At 49.2% G+C, this 24,696-nt stretch overlaps 2 protein-coding genes across 3 annotated transcripts in view; both read right to left on the bottom strand.

Annotated features, from left to right (window-relative positions):
• The window catches only part of KLHL40 (kelch like family member 40), a 249,731-nt gene extending 244,996 nt beyond the window's left edge, over positions 1-4,735 (bottom strand). For both annotated transcript variants that reach the window (XR_007772838.1, XM_050942602.1), the window contains exon 1: positions 3,403-4,735. Coding sequence is in view for 1 of the 2 variants with exons in the window: in XM_050942602.1 (XP_050798559.1) it covers positions 3,403-4,548 (1,146 nt within the window). In the remaining variant the exon portion in view is untranslated. The remainder of the gene's footprint in view (positions 1-3,402) is intronic.
• Positions 4,736-15,104: 10,369 nt separating this feature from the next.
• HHATL (hedgehog acyltransferase like) overlaps positions 15,105-24,696 on the bottom strand; it is a 47,046-nt gene continuing 37,454 nt past the window's right edge. The window contains exons 8-12 of the mRNA XM_050942664.1: positions 24,319-24,463; positions 23,214-23,249; positions 21,049-21,250; positions 16,977-17,118; positions 15,105-15,376 (exon numbers count right to left, since the gene is read on the bottom strand). Of these exons, the coding sequence (XP_050798621.1) occupies positions 15,255-15,376; positions 16,977-17,118; positions 21,049-21,250; positions 23,214-23,249; positions 24,319-24,463 (647 nt within the window). The 3' untranslated portion in view covers positions 15,105-15,254. The remainder of the gene's footprint in view (positions 15,377-16,976; positions 17,119-21,048; positions 21,251-23,213; positions 23,250-24,318; positions 24,464-24,696) is intronic.

Below are 24,696 nucleotides of genomic sequence, written 5' to 3'. Positions count from 1 at the left end.
TCCAGGCTAATGAGAACACCTGACTCTAATTAACCTGCAAAGAGTCAAGTGAGGCCATTCAGTTAATATGACCACCTGATTCTAATTAAGGCCCTGCTGATACTATAAAAAGGGCTCACTCCAGTCAGACAGAGGGGAGCCAGAGGCAAGGAAGTGCGGCTGAAGGACTGGTTACTGAAGATGCCCTCAGACCATCATTAAAGGAGCCCTAAGGTAAGGGTGAAGAAGGGAGAAGCAGGAAAGCTGTGGGGAAGTGGCTCAGGGAAATATAGCAACTCTGGCAGTGAAAGGTTGGCTGCCAACAACTGCTACCGTTAGGGTCCCTGGACCGGAACCCAGAGTAGAGAGCGGGCCTGGGTTCCCCTCAACCCACCACTACAAGAACATCTCCTGGGAGGGGAAGTCAGGCCCCTGTCAGGACAGGAGGCTGAACAGAGACTGTGGGAGTTCTCTCACCAACCTTCTTGCAGGCCTATGATGAAAAGGGCTCAGTAGACTGTAACCCTGGCCCTAGAGAGAGAAGGGCTACGTGGAGGGTCACAGTGAGCCACTGAGGCTAGCATAAACCGCCTAGAAGTGCAGGACCCACGGGAGCAAGGTCAGAGCTCTGCCACACATGACCTGATATAACACAAATTCGGATATAATGCGGTAAAGCAGTGCTCCAGGGCGGCAGGGCTGCGTTCTCCAGCGGATCAAAGCAAGTTCAATATAATGCGACTTCACCTATATCGCAGTAAGATTTTTTGGCTCCCGAGGACAGCGTTATATCGAGGTAGAGGTGTATGAATTTTTAGCTGAATAATCATTCATATTAAAATTTGCAAGACTTCTGGATTTATGACCTTTTTTTTGTAATCAGCATCAGAACTTTCATTTTTTATCATTGTCTGTCCAACTTGTATGACTAAACCTATCACTGGTCTAATTCTGTTGACTTCAGTGAGAAGAATTGGGCCCCTAGAAGCCTGTATCAGCAGATGCACTGCCCTATATTGATGGACCCGGATACATATATGTAATATGTATATGGTACCAATGTTTTTAGGTATAACTTTCTCTCTAGGTCTGACTGAAAAAGACTTGAAACTACTTTGTATTCATAAGGACACCGTCAGCTAAAGAACAGTTCAATAGTAATAATGACTACTTTTGAAATTGTATAGCACCTTCCATCCAGGGATTTCAAAGCACTTCACAAACACGAATTTAGCTGCGTCCCTGTTTTATGAGTGAGGAAACTGAGCAGTTATGTGATTTTCCCAAGGCATCACAGACAAGCAGTGGCAGAACTGGGAGCAGCATCTGGAAATCTAGAACTCCTGTCTCCTGCAATTTAGCCAACAGGACCATGAAGAGACTTAAGCTCTGCTGCTAAGGTTTGGCTTTAGGCAAGAGAGACAAGAAGATTTAACAGGACCTTCCTTGCTATGCAGGGCTGACTCCCACTCGCTGGTACTGGAGCAACGAAAGAGGGAGTTGTTCTATTCCCTATGCAGCAGACTAACAGGTTGTTAATTGGCATAGCTGCTAATTGCAGGGAAGGGCCCTCTGGAGGGGATCTCTGGGCATTACCTTGCCAGCGACTGTACTAGTCAGCATTGTTCAGCAGAAATGTACTCCCTTGAGTGTTTGTTCTTTAGTTCTCACAGGCTGAGCACAAATGCTGTCTATGTTCTCTGCTTATCAGTGCCTCCAGTCAATGTGAAGAGCGATGCAAAGAGGTAAACGGCTGTGGGTGTGGAATCTTTCCCCTTCCTTGACTTCCCCACTTTTGTTTTACCTTTAGTCCTTGCCCTGGTATGGAGTGGACAAGCTGGGCAGCCCCAAGAACTCAGCTAGGATGGGGCTGATTCTTCACTGCCGCCTTCTCTGTGTGTGTCACTTACACCTGAGCCCAGTGGCTGTGAAACCCTGTTGGGTCAGACCAGTAACATTTCACACTCACCCTGTGCAGGTGTCTGTGGCGAAGGCAAGTGGAGGATCAGGCCCGTTATACCTATGGGGTTCCCGATTGGGGGGAGGGAGGGGCTTGTTGTTTCACACCCTCTGCTTTGTGCAGCATTATACACAACTACTTCTTGCGTTATGATCTTTGTTCACTTTCCTCTGGAGCATCAGCTGTAGAGTATTGCTGATTGTAGTTACAGGTACTGGTCAGTGCTGGAGGGAGGATACAGGATTTGCTGGGTATCTGTAAGCCCGGAGCATAGGAAGTGGGAGAGAGGCAGGCTTCTAGTGTTAGCTGCATATTTTGCTGAGGGGAAAGATGGCCTTGAGTTACAGCGCAGATCTAGGTTCAGATGGCTGGTTCCCACCTCTCTCGCTGATCACAGATGTCTTTGGTTACTTCTGGGGTTCAGCGTGCATCCAGGGCACTGTTAGCTAGGGAAATTAATGCCCTAAGACAGCAGTGAATGAGACTGCTAGCATGGTTTTCAGTGGAAGACAGATGAATGTGGCAGAGAACAGAAGGCTGCAAAATCAAACAGTGCATAGCCTGGTGCCAGCTCACAAGACATGTTGCCGCTAGAGAGGGACAAACCAGCTTTGAAATAAAAACTTCCCTGCAGGGCCGGCTCTAGCAATTTAGCCACCCCAAGCACGGTGGCACGCCGCGGGGGGCGCTCTGCCGCTCGCTGGTCCCATGGCTCCGGTGGACCTCCCGCAGGCGTTTCTGCAGACGATCCACTGGTCCCGTGGCTCCGATGGAGCTGCCGCAAGCGTGTCTGTGGGAGGTCCACCGGAGCCGCGGGACCAGCGGACCGTCTGCAGCCACGCCTGTGGCAGGTCCACCAGAGCTGCCTGCCACCCTCCCAGCAACCGACAGAGCGCCTCCCATGGCGTGCCACCCCAAGCACGCGCTTGGCGCGCTGTGGCCTGGAGCCGACCCTGCCTCCCTGATAGATATCAAGGTCAGAAGAGACCATTATGATCATCTAGTCCAACATCCTCATAACATAGGCCAAGGATCCTCACCCAGTCATCACTGCATTAGCCCTATTTGGAAAGTCCAAACTTTTCGCAACACTATCTATCTATCTATCTATCTATCTATCTATCTATCTATCTATCTGTCCCAATACACTCTCTCTCTCTCTAATCTGTCTATCTCAGAGTTTTCTGTAGTATCATCATACAAGTATCTAAATATTTTCACAGCCTACATATTACTATATAACAAGCCATTGACTTAATGCGTAACTGTGAGCAGTATTCAATCAGTCTCTATGTCTGACAAAGCAAACAATGCTTGTGGCATGCATTTTTATAAGGGGCACACAAGCCAAATACAACTAACACACATGACGGGGAGTTTCATTGGCTTTGTGCTATACAGAACCTAAAAGTCAATGATCTTTCTAGTGGACCATAGAAGCAAAAGAGTAACGAAGCCGGTACCTGTAAGAAGTAGGAGCTCATGGGGTCCTCTTTGTTGTCCTCATTGTAGTACAGTCCACCGGCTATGAAGATCTGGTTCTCTTTGGTTACCAGACTGACATGATTCTTTGGGATCTGAGCCGAGATGGAGGCAAAATAGCACTCGTTAGCGCTGGGGTCATAGGCCACCGCTCCAGCACTGCTCACCATGAAAATGAGGTCCTGGAGGAACATCCCAAAGCGCATTGTGTCATTTAAGATCCCTGGGAGGACGTCTTCCTCATTATCATCCCCCTCGGCCACTTCTCCATTGACAGCATTATCCCCAGCTGTTGTCTCACTGCTTTTCTTCACCTTCTTCTTTTTCACCACCATGAATTTGCCTTCGCTGGCATCCTTCACCACCTGGAGTTTCTTGAGCAGCTCCGGGCTGGACTTCACAATGGGATGCTTCTCCACATGGTCCCTGATGTAATCCTTGGGCATGAGGCGGAAACGGATGCTCTCGAAGACGATCGGCAAGGCCTGGATCCGGCTCTCGCGGTCCTTGGCTTCCGCCCACTTCATCACCACCTCAAAAACAGTCTCCTCCTTCTCAATGTTGAGGGAATCGGTAGATATGACAGCAATGAGCTCATCAGGGGAGAGCTGGTAGAACTCGTCATCCCGGGAGATCAGGGCAAAGCGGTCGCAGATGAAATCCCGGGCGGCCACTGCTAGGCGGGCGCAGTCCAGCATCAAGCCCAGCCTGAAGATAGCCAAGCAGTTGCTGAGGCAGAGACGCTTCTGCAGGAAGGAGACACAGACGGTGAAGATGGAAGGGATCTGGAACATGTTGGCCACAGAGAAAATGTCCTGCACGTTCTGCTCGGTGAGCTCCAGCTCGGAGGTGTAGATGTAATGGAGAATCTTGCGCATGACTTCAGGGTCCACGTCCTCCAGGTCGATCTCCCTCTTCTTACTCTCCTCCATGTCTGAAAGGAACATCGCCCGGAAATAGGGGCTGCAGGCTGCCAGCACTAGCCGGTGGCAGGGGAATTCTTTCCCCTTGACTTTCAAGACACAATCCAGGAACTTGTTGTGGTCTAGCATGTCTTTGAGCCCATCCTGGAGAAGCGTCTGCTGGTAGAGACGCAGCTCTTCTGCTTGGTCTATAGGCAGCGTCATGCTTGGGAGTAATGGCTTGTTTGCTCGTCTCCTTTTTTCCCCCTATGCCCCAGTAGAGAGACTTACCCGGATCTGTGCAGCTCACTCTTGCTTCCCGACAGCTGGAGCCTTAAGAATGTGAAGCACTTGCTGCTAATACAACTGGCTGTGTACTTCAGCCTCAGTGAGCGGCTTTATATATAACCACAGCCTCTCAAAGCTTAAGGAACCCATACTGGAGCATGTGTAAGCTGATCCCCCTCTAATATGACACATTGGACAACCGGGAAGGGAGGGGGCTGGGGGAACAGCTGTACGTGCAGCCTGGACCCATCAGGAATGGTCTGTCAGCTCATGAATCAGTGCTGCAAGGGTCTGGGCTTTTCCAGAAGGCCAGCGTGTGACTGGCTGCATCCATAATAGTGCTGGTGAAACAACTTTTCCTTCAGAAGAATCAGAAAGGAAAAAAAACCTGCCACATAGCTGGTGAACTGTAGGGTTTGTTATGCCTCTTCCCTGCTCCCGTGCCACCTGCTCCTCTTCAACATGGAGTGCAGGACTCACCTGGCTAAAAATACACTATGATGCTAAATCTGTAGCTATGCAATGAGGTATCATATCATACTGTCATTGTGACGCAGCTAAGGCTATCTAGGTCATTTGGACGGTTGATTTTCTTGGGGGCAGAGGGGAAGGGAAGGGAGACATTCCCATGACCTGCTCCAGGGTAACTGTTGCGGGGAGAAGTGTTTTACATGCTCAGCTGTGTGTCATAGCCATCTACTGGAAGCAACTGAAGGAGGTTCTCCTACAGCACATATGGTCGGGGCCTGTGGTTTTGGAGGATGAGACTCTGGGGTCTGTTCTGTCTGTTGTATCTTTATGGAACCCATCACTGTCGTGTCTGAACAGGCCACACAGTTTTAATGTATTTATCCTCCCACCCCCTCTGGGAGGCAGGGCAGTGGTGCTATCCCCATTGTACGGATGGGGAACTGAGGCACAGAAAGATTAAGTGATTTGTCCAAGGTCACACCACGCCTGGTGGAGCCGGGAGGCAAGGTGGCACCCTGATCGCTGGGCCGTCCTCCCTCTCTGTTGCCCACTATTCCCTGCTATCTAGAGCCAGCTGAAAAAAATTCACACATTTTCACTGGGGAAAAAGGGACGCATGTTTCGTAATAACGTCTGAGAAAGATGATCCAATTTGGGGGCCAGCTCTGCTGCTGTCGCTGTGGCATTTCCAATGGCCAGGGTATGTAGCATCACGACACCCACTGTGCTCCAAGGTGGCTGCCAAGATATTGTTACCCTAATAAAGCAAAATTGTGACTGCTCAAAAAGCTCATGGGAGCATTTTACAATGGACGAACCAGGCAGGGGAATCACCATCATGTTGTCACTCTATAGTTATAGTTTACACTTAGATACCAAGTTGCATAGCGACTTTTCCGTTACAAAGGTCAATCCCTTACCCCTAACCTGCACCACTTTCCCCTCCCCCTCCCAATTACTATTAAGGATGCATCTACATTGTACAGGCGTTTATCCAGATTTTAGTCCTAACCCCTCTCCCATCCACACAGAAAATCTCTGGCCTGCGGAATGCAGGTCAGACTACATGATCTCAAGGGTCCTTTCTAGCAGAGGTGCTGGATGGGGGGAGGGGGCCATGGCCCACCTACTTTTTACCAGCCGTAAGCGTGAGTGATGGGAGGTGGGGTCTTGGGGGAAGGGGGCGGAGCAAAGGCAAAAGCTCGGGGAGAAGGGGCAGCACATGGGCGGGGCCTGGGGGAAAGGGCAGCATGAGGGCGGGGGCTCAGGGAGAAGGGGTGGTGCAGGGGCAGGGCCTAGGGGGGCAGGGCCATGATTTGGGCACCTGTGGTCTCCCCACTTTAGGGTGCTTCTGCTGCACCTATTTTCTAGCCTTACTTTATGTTTATGAATCAGTACAAATACCCCCAGTATAGGCAGGCCCAGAGAGGAGAGAAGATCTTGGTTTTCACTTGTGCTAGGTCTTCTCCACTGGGGAAGAACATCCTTCAGTCATTGTACCTGGCACTGTCACATCAGGGGAACAGAAGCACGCCTGATTGAAACTCACATGGATACATGCTGGCTCCTCCAAGCAGTTCTTGTAATGGGATAACAATCTGTGAACAAGACTGTCACGGAGTGTGGGGGAGTCTGGTCCTGCACCCCTCTTCCTGGGACTCACAGTGACTCTCAGCCAGCCAGTAAAACAGAAGGTTTATTGGACAACAGGAATGCAGGTTACAGCAGAGCTTGGAGGCACAACCAGGACCCCTCAATCGAGTCCTTCTGGGGATTCAGGGTGCTTGGATCCCAGCCTAGGATTCCCTGAATTCCAATCACCCAGCCCAAAACCGAAACTGAACTGCCCTTCCTCCAGCCGGCCGATTCCTTTGTCCAGCTTCCTGGGCAAAGGTGCTGACATCCTCCCCCCCATACCTGGCTCAGGTTACAGGCTTAAAAATCCTGTCCCTCACCTAAAGTCCTCCCCAGCTCTCCCATCCCCCACACAGACAGACCCTACTGCATCACAAAGACAAAGATAGATAGAAGGAAAATTGTACTATACCTGAAGATTGTGATGAGGTAAATTAGTTTTGATAGACAGAGGTGAGCAGAGTAACTACAGTATAATAATTCACAGCTATAGCAAAATTGGTACATAAGTTTCTTTTATTTTCTTCCCTTGATATTAGCCTCAGGGCTGGTCTACACACAGAAATTGCACCAATTTAATTAAATCAATATAATTAAATCAGCACAAAGATATCAGCCACTCTTACTGGTTTAGTTAAAATGGTACAACCCACTCCCTGCAGTGTGGGCATAGTTATATTTGTATAAAATTGCCTTATGGTTATTCTCCTACCAGAAGGGGGGCAACTATCCTGGAATAACTACAGCCATGCTACTCGTATAACTATTTCAGTGAAAAATCACAGCCTTCACCGAAATAGTAATACCAATACAAAAACTGGGGTAGACCAGGCCTAAAATGATTTAGGAGTGTCCACACAAAAAGAGTGCACTGATTTAACTAATTTTACGTAGAGACAGGTTTTTGTAACTCGGTGCAACTTCTGCATAGACTGGGCTTTAGGTTTCAACTTACCACTGTTGTTTCAGGCTTAATAGTTAGTTAGAGGTGGCAGAGCTCTCCTGAGTTTTCCATCATTGATGGTGGAAGCCACCTAAGATCAACTGATCTCACCAAAGTGTTGTCATTTGGGGATGGAAGCCTGTGAGAACAGCTCTTGAGACTTCGGTGCCATCAAAACCAAGCCCTGGTTTGGCCTGGAATCCAAACACCAGACCCATTATTCAAAAAGGGAGCAGCTGGGTGGTTGAGTGAGTGTGAAAATCTGGGACTATGTGACCCACCCAAGGGGACACAGGAAGTCTGAGGAAGAGCCAGGAATTAAGCCCGGATCTCCATCTTGTTATATGTGGAGCAATTTGTCCATCTAGAAGATGGGGGAAAACATCCAATTGTTAATGATCTGAAATGAATGGAAGACAACAGATGTTACAAGATACTAGAACCTTGCAAAGTGTCACCTAGCTTGTGATAACAAGTCTCAGATATGACCCTATCTGTCTAGTTGACCGACAATCAGTTTTTATTACGGCCCAAATACAGCTGCATCCCATTCTGCTCATGCACCAAAGCTGATGGAAACAGCATGTTGTCCTAAGGGCCGTCACTGAACTGGCAGAAGCTCAAGGAGTCTGTAAGTCAGGGACAGGGGTGGCTCCAGGCACGAACACGCCAAGCGCATGCCAGGGCGGCAAGCCACGGGGGACGCTCTGCTGGTCGCCGCGAGGGCGGCAGGCAGGTTGCCTCTGACAGCATGCCTGTGGAGGGTCCGCTGGTCCCGTGGCTTCAGCGGACCTCCCGCAGGTGTGCCGCCAAATCCGCAGGACAGGGGACCTCCTGCAGGCATGCCACCGAAGGCAACCTGCCTGCCGTGCTTGGGGCGACAAAATACCTAGAGCCGCCCCTGGCCAGGGACCTTGCTGTTTCTCACCTGCTGCTGGAGCTCTGGATCCATTTGGCTCAGGTGGGTTTAAGCTATGCAAGCAAGTTCCTACAACTGTATGGTGGGAAAGAGGGCATCATTGCTAGAGCTTTTCATCTTCTTTGGTTCCATTGGATATTTTTGCATCTTGGAGTTCAAGAGAGACACAGCCCATCACAATGCAGGGCTTGCTTTTTAGCCAGCTGGGAGTGGGCTGCATGGCCACTGTACACACAACATATCTGATGCCTTGCTGACTCCCACATGCCAGCGGTGGGTGAGTGACAGATTGGAACATGGCCCTGAGAATGCTCTTACCCTGCTGTCTCTGCTCTGTCTTTTTCAGGCAGCGTCTTCTGTGGCTTTTAAACTGCAGCATTTTAGGAGCTGGTTTTGTAGTGTTGCTTTTTGGGGCTGAGGGCTGTGGCTGCTCAAAGCCAGGATCCAAATTCTCCCTGCCACTGAACATCTGGGTTTTGGCTTATTTCCCCCCCAATGCATTAGTTTGCACTTTGCCAAGCTGAATCTCATTTTTTACCCATGTCCTTAATCTCTCCGGCTCCTGTTCTTCTCTTTGTCCCTCTTGAATGGTATCACCTCAGTTTTACGAGTGTGTTATTTATTTATGCTTCCAGGTCATAAGGTGAAGCAATTCATTGAGACTGGACCTAACCCAGTTCCAGAGAGCAGAACCTAAGAGTGACCATACTGAGTCAGACCAAAGGTCCATCTAGCCCAGTATCCTGTCTCCCGACAATGGCCAATGCCAGGTGCTAGAGGAAATGAACAGAACAGGTAACCATCAAATGATCCATCCCCTGTCGCCCATTCCCAGCTTCTAGCAAACAGAGGTTTGGGACACCAACCCTGCCCATCCTGGCTAATAGCCATTGATAGACTTATCCTCCATGAATGTATCTAGTTCTTTTTTGAACCCTGTTATAGTCTTGGCCTTCACAGCATCCTCTGGCAAGGAGCTCCACTGGTTGACTGTGCATTGTTTGAAGAAATACGTCCTTTTGTTTGTTTTAAACCTGCTGCTTATTAATTTAATTTGGTGACCCCTAGTTCTTGTGTTATGAGAATGAGTAAATATGGAGTAAAATGATTCTGAAATATACATAGGTCATGGTTTCTTCCACTTGGAGTCTCACATTGGGTCACAGTGACACACTGGACCAAAAGCCGAATTGAATTCTCCGTTGATTTCAGTGAGTTTGTGTAGGGTGTAAAAACCTAATCCAAAACCCATTGAAGTCAATGGGCATCTTTCCACTGACTTCTGTGGGGTTTGGATTGGTCCCTGCATCAGTGCAGAATAGTGGTGTTAATGGTATAATCTGGCTGCTGTGAAAAGTTTTTGTCCTCTGACGATTGTGCAATGGTGGAATTTGTTAGGATCATTTTGGATTTTGGCCACATGTAACTAAAGCAACGATTGTTTGTAATATCATCTCCTGGTGGAGATTGCCATTCTCAGTCCTTCCAGAGAACCTGATCACGGGAGGAGCGAAACACGATAATGCTTAACATTGACACCTGTAAGTGAGCCCACAACACCTCTGTGAGGGAGATGGGCCAGTGCTAGAGTTCCCCATTCCCACAGAATTGCATAGGTGAGGAAACTGGGACCAAATGTGACTTTGATTCATAGACTCTAAAGCCAGGAGGGACCATTGTGATCGTCTAGTCTGACCCCTTGTAGAACACACGCCAGAGAATTGTCCTGAAATGATTCCTGTTTGAACTAGAGCAGATCCTTTAGCAAAGCATCCAGTCTTGATTTTAAAATGACCAGTGAATGAAAGATTGTTCAGCCCCCAGCTGGGCACTGAGCCAGGATTAGAACTCAGGCCTTCCTTGCTCTTTACCTGCACCAGGCTGGCTTCTAACATCAGCAGAAGCTTAGCAAGACAGGAGTGGGGCTAACCTCATGTGTGGGGAGGAAAAAGTACCAGATCTTTCATTAAGCGTCTCTCCAGCAGATTGCTCTCTCAGCCAGCTTCTAAGATTAGCTCCGGCTGAAAGTTCCAGCAGGTGCAGCTGCAGGATAAATTTAGATTCTTAGGCAATGGATTATTTTTTCTCCAAGTGCACCGAAGGCAGTGCTGCCCTGCACTGTCACACACAGCTTTGCCACTTGAGTCATTCATTCTGACACCCGTGGCTGGATGAGTTCTAACTGCTCTGAATAGTCTGCGCCCTGGCTCGAACCTCATGGGGCTAGTCCAAGGGATCAGCACGAAGCAAAATGATACATCTTCAGCCTCCTCCTGGAGGAGACCTGCATTTCATAAAGATGAGAAGTGACTCTTCTGACAATGTTGCTGTTACTGATGGGTAAATTTGGCGTCTCTAGGGCTGCTGGTTGTGCCAAGAAACCTGTTCCAAGGATGCCCAGCAGCAGAACCTATGTTCGGGTAGGGGCTGGCATCTGAGTGGGTTTTATAAGATCATACAAAGGAGAGGCTCTACCAAAAGACAGTGCCCATTCCATCTCCCAAGACTTTGGACCAGATCCTCAACTGGAGCACATCAGCTGGCTCCTTGATTGTCTTACAAAGACATCCTGACACTATGGGCAGGCGGCACTCCAGTTTTATGACCCGTGTAACTCCTTTGAGTTCAGTGGCATTACAGCAGCATGAAACTGGAGTAACAGAGAGTGTGCATCTGAGTCATACCTGTGTGTCACTCCATGGGGCCTGATTGTCCTCTGGGGCCTGCTGGTGTCAATTGAGAGTAATTCCGGTAATGTCAGTGAAGTTATATCTTGTGTAAACAGGTGTGAGTGGAGAAAGAGGGCCTGTGGGCTGGTTGTCCTCTCCTGTATGATGGTTTTACCCTGATGCATCAGTGGAGTTACACCCGCAGAAGTGAGATCAGAACAGGGCTGGCTCTAGCCATTTCGCCACCCCAAGCACGGCGGCACGCCGCGGGGGGCGCTCTGCTGCTCGCCAGTCCTGCGGCTCCAGTGGACCTCCCGCAGGCGTGCCTGCGGACGCTCCACCGGAGCCGCGGGACCAGCGGACCCTCCGCAGGCACACCTGCGGGAGGTCCACCAGAGCCGCCTGCCGCCCTCCTGGCAACCAGCAGAGCGCCCCCCGCGGCATGCCGCCCCAAGCACACGCTTGGAGCACTGGGGCCTGGAGCCGGCCCCAGATCAGAACCAGGGCCCACTGTGTGTGTCCAATCACATCACCTTGTGGGAACTTCAATAAAGTCCCTTCCCCCTGAGGATTGCAAAGCTCCTCCAGAAATATTAATGAATTCAGCCTGAGAATGAGAGGGATGGGGATAGTCCACGGGGAATCTAAACTGCCCCAAAGTTAAGTGACTTGCCCAAGGTCACAGAGTGGTCCAGAGTCTAGTCTCACTTACACAGATATGAACCAGGAGTAAGACCACAGAGGTCACTGGCATCCACACCAATGGGTGTGAAACCAGCGTCAAGCCAAGTGATTATATCAGGGAACCAGGAGTAAGACCCAGATCTCCTGACTCCCAGGGCTTTAACTACAAGATTCATAGATTCTAAGGCCAGAAGGGACCATTGTGATAGTCTAGTCTCACTTCCTGTATAACCCAGACCACAGAACTTCCCTGAAAAAGTTCCTGTTGGAACTAGAACATAATTTTTAGAAAAACATCCACTGTTGATTTTAAAATTGCCAATGACGGAGACTCCACCACGACCGCGGTAAATTGTTCCAATGGTTAATTACATTCCCTGTTAAAAACGTATGCCTTATTCCCAGTTAGGATTTAATCTTCTCTTTGTAAAGCTAAATAGTCTGTCACTGTAAGGCAGGTTTTCCAATCCTTTAATCGTTCTTGTGGCTCCTCTCTGAACCCCCTCCAAGTTATCAACATCCTTCTTGAATTGTGGACCCCAGAACCGGACACAGTATTCCAGTGGTCACACCAGTGCCAGATACAGAGGTAAAATAACCTCTCTACTCCTACTCAAGATTCCCCTGTTTATGCATTAACCCAGTGGTTCCCAAATTTTTCCGCTCCATGACCCCATTTTCCGACGTATTGCTTCCTGGGACGCCAGACAGCCAGGAGGACTCATTTTTAAAATGACGTTCTCCGCACAGCATGAGCTCACAACATCATGTATCTGAGGTCATGCTCCACAAAGGATGCCATTTTGTAGAGCAAAATGGCGTTCTTCATGTGGCGTGATCTTGCATACGCCATACGTGCAAGATCATGCTGTGCAACGGATGCTATTTTACAATTCCGCACGCTCAGGATTGCTGCACCCCCATCCGCTGACGGAGTGACCCCCACCACTTGGGGTCACAACCCATCGTTTGGGAACTGCCACGTTAGCCCTTTCAGCTGTAGCATTGCACTCGGAGCTCATGTTCAGCTGATTATCCACCATAACTCCCCAGATCTTTTTCAGTGCCACTGTTTCCCAGGATAGTGTCCCTCATCCTGTAAGCAAGGCCAACATTCTTTGTCCCTGGTTGAATACATTTACAGTTGGCCATATTACCAAGGTCTATTGTTTCCCTGTGTCCAGTTTACTAAGCGATCCAGATTACTCTGTATCAGTGACCTGGCCTCTTTGTTGTTTGCCACTCCCCCAAGCTTGGTGTCATCTGCAAACTTTATCGGTGATGATTTTATGTTTTCTCCAGGATCATCCTCCCCTCTGACGTATCTGTGTGTATAAAACACACCCACATGCACTAATCCAGTATATTTCAAAGGAGCAGTTTCCCAAAGCCACACAATATTTTTCAGCTGATCAACATGTGTGTTTGCCCATTAACTTCATTCAGAGTAAACCTTAGAATTTGCCCTTTGGATGTGTGAGCGCATCTGCTCATCCATTCACTTCACCGGCTCAGACTGTGAATCTGTCAGAATCACTCAAGCATTAAATGGAGGATCTTAATGGCTGAGTTGTCCAAGTTTCTTACTTCTCAGTCACTTGTATGAATTTGAGCCTAAGCCTTTTCAGTGGTCAGGGCAAAGTAAACAAGTGGGTCTCTGTTTGATTCCTAGGGGACAGGTATCTGTGTCACAGAAACCAACACCAAAAATGTCATGGAGGTCGCACTACTCTCCTAGTCCTATGGGTGGCGCCCTTAAAGTCAGACTCAAGGCATATTGGTGGAACATTGGGTGAGACGTTTGCACTACGGTTGCTTGTAAGTGACCATTTGAGAGGTCAGTACAAGGCCTCACTCTCCCAAGCTGTCATTCAGGCACCTTTCACCAGCACTAAATAGACATAAAATGTAATTGATATTAGAGGAACTTAAAAAGGGAGGCTCAGGACCTGTTCTGCAGAAGAGTTGAACACTCACTGATGCTGACTTCTTTGCATCCGTCTTCAGCATGGATGTTTGGAAACTGCTGCTCTGTCTGGCACTGCTGCTGGCCCTCTTCATTTACATATTCATTCGTAGAGTCATTTAAGGGCAGAAGGCACCATTAGTCTGACTTCCTGTATAGCACACACACATCCCTCAGTTTCACCCTGTTAGTCCTGTATTGAGCCCAATAACTTGATTTTGACTAATGCACACCTTCCAGACAGGCATCTTGATCTGAAGACATCAAGAGATGGAGAATTCCTGCAATGTTTCCTCCCATCCTGTCCCTGTATTTCCTTTGGAATTTGTTCTAATGGTTAATCACCTTCACTGTTTAAAATTTGTGCCTAACTTCCAACTCGAATTTGTTCTTGTTATGCCTTTCTCTGCTAGATTAAAGAGACAAGTAGTCCTTGGTATTTTCTTCCCTTGAAGGTCCTTATATACCGCAATCAAGTCACCTCTGTTTTATTTCTTGCAAGCTGAAGGCTGAGCTCTCTGTCACTGTCAAGCGTTTTCTCCAGTCCTAATCATTTGAGGGGGCTTTAAAAATTTGGGGCTTTTTATATAGATTTTATGTTGGCCTCTGTTGTTATACTAGGCTGACCAGACAGCAAATGTGAAAAATCAGGACGGGGATGTGGGGTGGGGGGTAATAGGAGCCTATATAAGAAAAAGACCCAAAAATCGGGGCTGTCCCTATAAAATCGGGACATCTGGTGACCCTATGTTATACAGAGATTAGATTGAAACATATGCATAGCACTCAGAATGCATTAGTGAAGGGCTGGATAATTTTTGGATCCCTACTACTAATCTATAGTTAGATAGGATAAGAACATAGTAGCCAAACTGCATGCTTCAGTGTATAAGATGGTCCTCTCTTCTTGGGAACAGGAAGGAATCCTTCCTTTCCTTTTGTGAGAACAATCAGACCGGTGCATTATAGGGGAAATGCCTTCTTCTGAAACACCAAGTGTGTCTTGCAAAAGGACTGAATGCTTTATCTCAACTAGAAGTTATGGGCTTGAGATGCTGGGATCAGTGGGTGTTATGCAGGAGGTCAGACTAGATGACCAGGTCTTAGAATCTATTAAATGGATCTAACATAACTTAGCCTGCCATATGTTCTTAGCATATTAAAAGCCTATTAAAGTCTTATGGATAATCTTTATTTAAACTAGAAGATTTTTATTACAGGTGGTTTGTACATGGGTGAGATACAGTAGTTTGACTGCAAAGAATGCTGATAGCCCCATTTCAGGGGTCTAGGCCTGGATGGCCGGGAGGAAGTGATGCTGCCGCTGAGCTGTCTGGGCCAATCTTCTTCTCATCTCTATGCTGCCTTTTCTTTGTCTCGTTTCTCTTCTTCTATTGCCAGGAGGCGCTCCCTCTCCTTGATCAGCTGCACTCCGCAATAGGTGATGAACCAGATGGACAAGGTGCTCAATGGGAAACCTGCGAGTCAGAGGACAGACAGTCAGCTTGACTTGGGTGCTCATGAAAAGGGTGAGGTTCTTCTCCAAAGCTAGTCTGAATGCAACTCAGCATCCTTGCTCGGTGTGGGGAAGGTCCTGAGAGGTGACAAACATGGGGAACAGTGTCTGTGCATGAGACACAGCCCATGGCGATCCATGGCAGTCTTTCCGTTGACTTCCATGGGCTTTGTATTTGACCCCATCTGCACTCATCCACTGGGGCGGAGTTCTCCAGGGATGGGCCCAGAACTGCTGAAGTAGCATGGTCTTCTATAAATCATGAGGCCCTCCCAGCTTTGCATCCCATGGAAAGACTTTCTCAGCTCCCCAAGCTCAGACGGACTCCTTTGTCCCACTTGGGGCATCTCTGTGTGACTGCATAAGTCAGTGTAAGTTAGATCACTCAGGGGTGTGAAAAAGCCACCTTCTCTGAGCTCTGTGAGGTACATCAACTTAAAGCTCTGTCCATGCCACACTATACTGGTGGGACACGTTCCCCACCAACATAGTTTCCACCTCTTGTTGAGGTGGAGTGTAATTATGCCGACGGGAGAGCGCTCTCTCCCATAGGCATATGTATCTTCACTAGACCGCTACAGCAGTGCAGCTGTGCTGATGTAGTGTGGCAGTGTAGACTATATCTCTTAGCCAGCCCCATGCAATGTTTCTTCACATCCTGTCCCTCTATAAACACTGGACCTGGAACTGGCCTCTGGAGATCCCACCCCAGCTCTCCATCTCTCTGTCCTAGATAACAGGAGAGTTCAGTCACAGGCCCTCGTTTAGAATATCAATAATAGAGAGGGCAAGCAGCCTCTAGTACAGGGCTGTAATTCCACTGGGCAGGAGTCTGGCACTGTTAGAGGCCACAGTGATTTCCATAGCAGAGAAAGAGAGATCTAGGCTCTGTGCCTCTTAAAACAAGACCTCTCAATGAGTTACACGACTAATTCTGACAATGAACTCAGCTGTCAGGAACTTCTGTCGTTCCGAACCCCCCAGGTCATACGTTATCCCCCTCCTGAACCCTGGTCAGTCCCGTGGGAGAGCCCGGAACAGGATGGGGCACCACTCAGTCAGCCACTTATAGCCCAGGCTGTTTCAACATGCTGCTATCACCTCTTGGTGAGAAACACACGGTCAGGGTAAGTTATTAGGGCATGAGACAATGAATGGGATTTAATAGCAGAAGGGATCCAATACAGCTGTCTAAGAAGCGCTTAGAAATACAAGGCTGATGAGGAGAGCGTGTGTCTGACAATCTCAGCTCCACATGGGAATAGCAGCTGTAATGGAAGAAGGAGGCAGCGGGGAAATAAATCCCTCTTATTATTACTTCCGTTGCAATAGCATCGACAGGTCTAAACCATGGTCAGGGCTGCACTGTGCTAGGCCCCGTACAAACACAGCAAAAAAAATGATGGTCCCTGCCCCAAGGAGCATATAAGCTAACCACAAACGCTCCTCCTGTTAAGTCGGGGTGCCAGGCTGGGGGGGTTGTTGGTTTGAGTTTGGTGTAGTGACTCCTGTATGCAAAGAAAAGGGGCTGGCCCATCCCAGGGGGAACAGAAGACCTTTACCTGTCAGAAGGATTCTCTTGGCAACCAGCAGCGTGAAGTCCAGGCTGTTGAGGGCAAGGACATTGTAGAGGACAATAGCCCAGAAGTTTGCAGCCCCGAAGATCCCTCTAATCCGCCGAGACATCGGCTCTGACATGTTGGCCTGCCCAGCGAAACAGAGAGACAGGAGCGTAAGGGGACTGCGCTGCCTGCTAAGGGGAGTGGGGGTTTTGTTAGCTGTGTTCTCCGAGAGCCCATCTTTCTATCTCAGGTTCCACGACTGTGGTATCCGAACACCACACCATCTTTATCCTCAGAGCATCCCTGGGAGGTACAATCATGCTATTACCCCTATTATACAGATGGGGAACTGAGGTGTGAGGAGACTAGGGCCTCACTCCCACTGAATTCAATGGGCCCAAGATCATACAAGGAATCTGTGGGAGAGCAGGGAATCGAACCCAGATATAAACCACCTGAACCATCCTCTCTGTCTAGTCTATTCGCTCCTCTCTCTGGCCAATTCGTTGTCTCCCTCCATTTGACACCCCTGCTACCAATCCTGCGAAGTGTTGAGCTGTGAAATCTATGGGAGCTGGGGATGCTCAGCACCTTCCAGGAGGCACTCCCGAGACTAGGATTGCCAACCTTCCAGGACTGGCCGGGAGTCTCCAGGAAGCAAAGATTAATCTTGGATTAAAGAGGATGTCCTGTGATTACATCTCCAGGAATACATCCAACCAAAACTGGCAACCCTACCTGGGCCTGGGCCTGCTGCCCACAAAGATCGGCTCTGTGTGAAGTGCCTGTAGCAGAGTGAGGATCCCCCTCGCTAATGGACGGTACCATGCGGCCATCAGGCTAACGCGTGAGCTGAGCCAGCTCGAGGCCACCACCTTCCATTCTGCGAGCACCAGCCTGCAACGGCGTTTAGTGCTCCGGACGGGATGGCGCGCGCCCCTGGAGGGCACAGTTCAGAGTGAAGGAAGTCAACAGAGCCGGGGCAGCGGAGTCTGGTCTAGACAGCAGAGATCCTAAGTCAACATCATTGTGCTTCACGCTGGCTCATGCCCACGGCTGACATGGTCATTCTCATTTTCCCTACGCCCTTCCCCCTGCCTCACTGCTGCCTTCGCCCCTCTCTCCTTCCTCTCGTGTGGTGGCCTGGGCCTTGGGGCTCTCTCCACCACTCATAGCCACCTTGCCAAGCAAACCCTCCCCACTTCAGTGACCCCCCCACACCCGCCCTGGCCTGGATTATACCCCTGGGTCTTGTCCCAGGTTCATTTGTCTTGCTTGAGTGAGACTATAGGCTCATCAGGACAGGGAGGCTGATGGGAGTGGAAGAATTCAGCATCTCCCATCATCAGGTGGGCAGACAGTCCAGGTTCACTCCATACTATAGTTGCATTGTTCTGCGATTCCTTTGGTGGGACTGGCCACATCCCTCCTGGCCTCCAGAGAGGGGGCCTGGTCTGGGGGAGGGGGCATGGCTGGGATGTTGCTACATGTGACTGATATCCAGTTGCTGGAATGGTTTCCTGGGGGATGTGGGCAGCCATGTGTAGAATTCAGCAGCATTTAGGCTCTATTAGCACCCAGGGAACCCAGCCCTGGGGAGAACAAGGGTGTGTTAAAACTTCTCTGGTCCTGCACTGAGTTCCGCTCAGGTAGACAAGGGAACGGGCCAACGTTTATGAAGTGCATACTAGATGACGGGAGCCCCTCCTGTGCACCTTAATAATGCCAGGCTGCTCTGAGGCACACTGCTGTGGGCATGATCCTTTGTCATGATTGTCATTAGCACTAGCTGGAGTCTGTTAAGATTGAAAAAAACCTAAAGCCCCGTGACAACGGTAGAATGTGACCATCACTTGAACATCATCCTCAGTGCTGCTGCTGTGACTGGAGATGGGAAGTGGTTTTTATAGCAATCTTCAAAGAGAACTAGAAATCCCAGGATCCTTGGAGCTGAGAATTGTGGTGCCTTGGGCAATAAGATTTCTCCGGCTTTGTGTATTATAATCTGGTTACAAGTTCAATTTGAAGAAGCTAGGGGATGGTTAGCTCTGAAGTGTTTCTTTGAAGGGCATCGTTGTCAGGTCCGATGGTTTTTAGGTTTGGTAAAAACAACAGAAATGTTTCCCTGGTGTGATTTCTTGCATCTTTCCCTGCAGCATCCTCCTACCGGCCACTAGCTCCCACATTTAGATGGGGGTCACCGGTTTTCAGAACGGATCGATAAAATGGCATTTCAGACCTGCAGGAGATTCCAGTATTTCAATGTTTGTTTTCATCCCAAATCGGAATAAAAAGTTGAAATGTCAAAAAAAATAAATTGCAGAATGAAAAAAGGTTCTGGAAAAATTCCATGTGGACACATTACATGTTTTGTTTCTGGTTGGCATTAACTTTACTTCCACCTGAGTTGCTGTGGGTGCTTCTTGGGTAGTAGTTCTGGGTCCCTCGATGTTCTCTCCATTTTCCCCTAGGGGAAGCACCAGGTCTCTGGCTGGAATCAATCTCCCCTGAAGCACCACAGGAGCTCAGGTGGGCTTTTGGATCAGGCTCTGGGGGGAGGGAATTTGGATTTTGTGTGGGCATGTTGCTGCTCATGAACGTGAAGGACTTGGAGCACAAAGGCTGCCATCCAGAGCCCTTGTTGGTAATCCCAGCCAAAAGGCCATGGACTCTATGGCCATGGAGACTGAGCTGCCCTCTCTGCCCTAGAGATGATCCCTTCAGATCTACCAGCCTTTCAAAACCAAAATGAGGGTGATCTGAAGTATCCAAAAGGCTTTAGGTGGGAGGGATGGGGCCATCACCCCTTCCCAACCAAAGATGGGGAATGTCCCTGTGATGCGGTGTATAGACTCTACGAGAGAACGGATACTAAGGCTATGTCCACACAGCTCATGGCAGCGAGATGCATAGCCTGGGTCAACAGCCTCAAGCTGGCACTACTGTGCTAAAATCAGCTGTGTAGACGTTGTGGCTTGTGGCTCTAAAGCCTAAGAAGGGGGTGGGTGTCAGGATCTGAGCTGTAGCCTGAGACACAGCATTTACACAGCTGTTTTTAGCACGGTGGTGCAAGCCTGACTCTGTTGACCCCAGGATGCGCTCATGTAGACATATCATAAAGGGTTAAAAAAGGGAGCGATCACCTCCCCAGTTGCACCTATGGACCAGCTATGGGAGGAGAAGGTGTCAAAGGCTGCAGCCCAGCCAGAACGGCGGGGCTGGAGATCCAGAGAGCCCCAGGGCAGGGGCTCCATGGGGTCAGACAGGAGGAAGTTGCCCAGGAAAACCAGTTCTCTGCCAGAAGGGATCTGAAAAGATTATCAGGCAGGAGGAACTGTCAAGGCCCTGAGGTAGGAACCAGCCCAAGGAAGCAGTAGAAGATTTATGTAAACAAGTCCATGACTGCATCACCCAGGGTCTCTGGGCTGGGATCTAGAGGATAGGACAGCCCTGGATCCTCCTCCTAGGCCCACACGAGTAGAGACTTCTGAGAACCCTGACCAGGGATGGCAACAATAACAGAAATACATGACTTTGCCTTCGTGTTCCTGCTTTAACTTACGTTATTCCTGCCCTGTTGAAGAAAGAAGGGAAGACACCTGTAAAGGGGGCAGCCCCAAAAGAGGGGATAAGAACAGAGGCCCCAGGCCGAAAGCCCAAACTCCTGGGACTGCTGAGAGAAGGTCCACTAAAGAGACAGGAAGGACTTTGGGTGGGGCCAGACTCCTTTCAGCCCTAAAAGGGGAGAAACACAAGCAACCCAGCCGGAGGACTGGAGTTACAAACGCAGACTGAGGGATATAGGTTCCGTCCCTGAACAAACCTAGGGAAACTGAGGCAGGGACAACTGCACTTCTGTAGCAGACTGCCAGGGAGTGCAACAGTATTGAGGTTCCTCAGTTACGGCTCCCCATTTGATCGGAAATCTAAAATGTTGTACGAAACCAGCGTTTTGGACCCCTGGGTGTAAACTGGTGCAGCTCCACTGAAGTCGCACATGTTGTTATCGATCTGTCACCCCAAACCAGATGATCCACCCCACCTGATGGCAGGTTGCCGTTGAGTTTCCTACCTCCATGCTGCCAAAGGGCTCCATCTGGAAAAACTTCTGCACCCAGAGCTCGAAGTTCAGTCCAAAGCAGTTGCAGACAGACCAGATGTAAACGATCTCGCAGGGGCCCAGCCACAGGGTGGTGACAGCAAAGGTGCAGATGGTAGCCCGAAGCTCCTTCACAACATTGTTGTGGTTCTCCCCAAGGTGATCGTACACATACCTAGGGGTCAATAGGATCAGTATTGTTTAGTGGAGATCTGCATTGTATTCCTGGTCCAGCCACTGGTCTGCTGGATGACCTTGGGCTATAGGTGGCGACTCCATGAGAACCCACAGGAAAAAAATAGTGGGCTCTCAGCACCCACCAGCCACAGCCGTTTGGTGGCCCAGGGAGGGGCTTGAGGAAGGGTGGAGTGCAGCAAGTGGCAGGTGGGCAGGGACTTTGGGGAGGGGGCAGAGTGGGGGCAGATAGCAGTGGAATGAGAGCGGGGCCTTAGAGGACGAGGTGGAGTGGGAGAAGGGCCTTGGGGCAGAGCAGGGGGTGGACCACTGCTGGGAAAAACTAAAAGTTGGTGCTTTTGCCTTGGGCAATTCTTGTCACCCCTCTCTGCCTCGGTTTCCCCATCTGTAAAATGGAGATGGTGATCCTAGCCCTCCTTTGTGCTTTGAGAGCCATGGATGGAAAGTGCTGTGTAAGAGCTAGTTGTTGTTCTTACTCCAGCCCCTGGGCTAGAGCAGCAGCTCTGCAGTTTGAACAGAGAATTCCTCCCCTCGTTACCCGATGGAGGCCATTGGCTTCCCACCAAGTTACTCCAGAACTGTCTTCTGCAGGCGTTTTATCTCCTGGCGATGGTATGGGAGGAGGAAGATTTTGCAGGGGTTCCCTGGCAATGAAAGAGTTACATCTCTTGGGGAGTGAATGGTGGGGGATTGGGGATGGCTGCTGTCCGGCACTGCCAGGATTACTCCCTTCTGCAGGGCAACTGGGAGGAGACCCAGTAGGGAATCGCAAGATTTTCACAGGGGTTTGGCCTGGGGATGGGATTCTGCAGCAGGCAGGGCCGGAGCAGTGTTACCTGGGGGGCTGGAAGGATGATGTCTGGGAAACCTCCAGCAATGAGCATGTACTGTATCACCGTAATACAAGCTACTACACAGCCCCTCTCGCTCTTCTCCCACAAGGATATGGGTTTTATGATATACACTTTTGTGACACCTCTTCGTAAGGGGACCATGTGCCTGGTTTTTTACCGGAAAGGTGGGTCGAAAAGAGGATCTGATAGTGTCCAGTCAGATCTACTGACTGGACACACAAAGTCCAGTTACTGTGCATGGGGGTGGTGGTGAGTTGCCAGGTCATTACCCGCGCCAGCTCCTACTCAGCCAGGGCTGCCTCCTACCTGCGTTAGGCAGCTGCAGCTCCCAGCCCCAGCTCCACAGACAAGTCCCTCCCAAACCCGGCAGGTGAGAGAGGGGAATAGCAACAAGTCAAGTGATGGGGGAGGGAGGAAGAGGAGTGAATATTGGCGGGGTCTTGGGGGGGATGAGGTGGGGCTGGGGCGGGGCCTCAGGAGGAAGATGCAGGGTGGGGAAGGTTCCAGCACTCCTGCTGAAGTATCCAGTTTTTAAATATTACTAAGTTTGCAACCATGAACCATTTACCAGGTTCCCTGGTGCACAACCATTTAATCACAGGCCATCCGACACTTTCCTCGCACAGTCACTAGCATGTTATTGTTACTGAAAACAGTTGAAACGCTGAGGAAGACGTGGATGCAGCATAAGCCATGGGATATGGTCAGAACGAGATCACCAGAGATTTTGGGGGGCTGGATTTGGCGGAGTGAGAGAGAATTGGACTAGAGGGGAGCCGGAATAGAATTGTTCAGCAAAAAGGTTTGAGTCAAGTTCTGGGTGGTGGATCGAGCTGGTTCTTATTGTCGGCAAACCAGTTGGCTCAGCCCTTCTTTAAAAACAGACTGGCTGGATCACAGCTTAGGGAGCTGATCAGCAAACAGATGAGAACTGAGATGCTTTAGGGTTCTCTGTGACCAGGGTGAATGATGCTTAACAACCTTCTGCTGTCTAGGGCCAGTTACATTGCCATTCAGAGAGTCAGTCATACCCTGGAAGAGAAGGTCCCGAACCCCAGTGGAGATGATAGATCTCCTAAGGAGACTTACTTGCATAGCCAGTCATTAATCCCTCTGTCAAAGTGCCTAAAATACAGACAGGCAAAACGAGAGAAAAACGTTAAAATGGGACGTGTTAACAATTGCATTATATTACATAGTCATTCAAAGATGTCTGCTCTCATTTCCACCTATTTTACACTGGTGTAACACCATGGAACTTACTCCTGATTAACTAGTTTGTTTGCCAGATGCAGAAGACCAGTGTTAACTTTAATTGTCTCTGATGCAAATGTTTCACCAAAGCATCTGATTTTGCAGTTATTCCTATGCAAATGCCACAGAAGTCAATGGGTCACATTGGGACCTGGGCATAAGCAGATGCCTCTTCCAGCACCGTCTCTGGGCCATTGACTTCAGTGATATAAATAGTGATGTAAGCTACATTTTTAGCACAAGTGGGCCAGAAAAGGGGGGTGATTCTCCTCTCACATCACTGTAACACTATGGATAGTTGGGAACAAGCTGACGTTTTCCTGACAGATCCACCATTGAAGCTGGAGGTGGGAAAGGTGTCGTAGTTCACTGACTGAATGTACCTCTCGGGGAAGGACCGTTTTCTGCATTGCCTAGTGTCTAGTTTTAAAAATGTCATAAGTAATGGGGCTTCCACCTCTTCCCTTTGGAGACTATTCCACAGGACAATACATCTACTTGTCAGGAAGTTCTCCCTGCTATTCAGCCTACATGTCCCTTCTCTTCCATCCATCCGATTGATTACTCCTGCTTACGTCCTCCTGGACCATGCTAAAGAATTTCTCTCCATTCTTTGTGTATCAGTAGGCAGAGATAATGGGCCAGATCCTCAGCTGGTGTAAATCAGTCTAACTCCATAGACTTGAGCAGAGTAATGACTGTTGACACCAGCTGAGGATCTGGGACCATGGCCACATCTATCTAACTAGGTAACATATGTAGCATATGATCATTCTCCCTTCCTTTGCAACCTTAGCTGATAAGATCTTGGGACTATCTGACGAACTGGCTGCAAGGAGAGAGAAATGACAAAGCTGTGTTCCTTCTTAGTATATTTCCCTTGGACTAACTGGATCAGACATCTGCTGCCTGAGCCCATTAACATTTTAGATGCACTCACGTTTCTGCAAAGACGTAGAGCATGGTGATGCATTTTGGGGGCTGCGGCGGGTCCAAGTGATCCAACCTAGCAATGGTGTTGATAACTCCAAACATCACCGCAGCTTTCACCCAGTCATACACCAAGTTAGAGTAGGCCAGGCCAGCTGTATGGTGCGCATCAACAAAGGAAGTAAAGAGAACAGCCCAGTGAGAGGCAGGCAAACAGCAGCATGATCCAATATTAACAGCTCTCATGTAGTGAAGGATTTTGTGATTTCAAAATCTGGCTTCATTCTTAATAAGAACAGAGCCCAGAGTTTCTCTGGGAAGGAAAATTCAGAAGAAAAATCGTTTTGCGTCATTTGAAACATTGTTTCAAGATTTCCCTTTTTATTTT

This window comes from Gopherus flavomarginatus, chromosome 2 (genome assembly GCF_025201925.1).
Source record: "Gopherus flavomarginatus isolate rGopFla2 chromosome 2, rGopFla2.mat.asm, whole genome shotgun sequence".
Taxonomy (NCBI): Eukaryota; Metazoa; Chordata; order Testudines; family Testudinidae; genus Gopherus; species Gopherus flavomarginatus.
The sequence above is the reverse complement of the archived record's forward strand: the minus strand, read 5'-3'. Positions and strand labels throughout refer to the sequence as shown.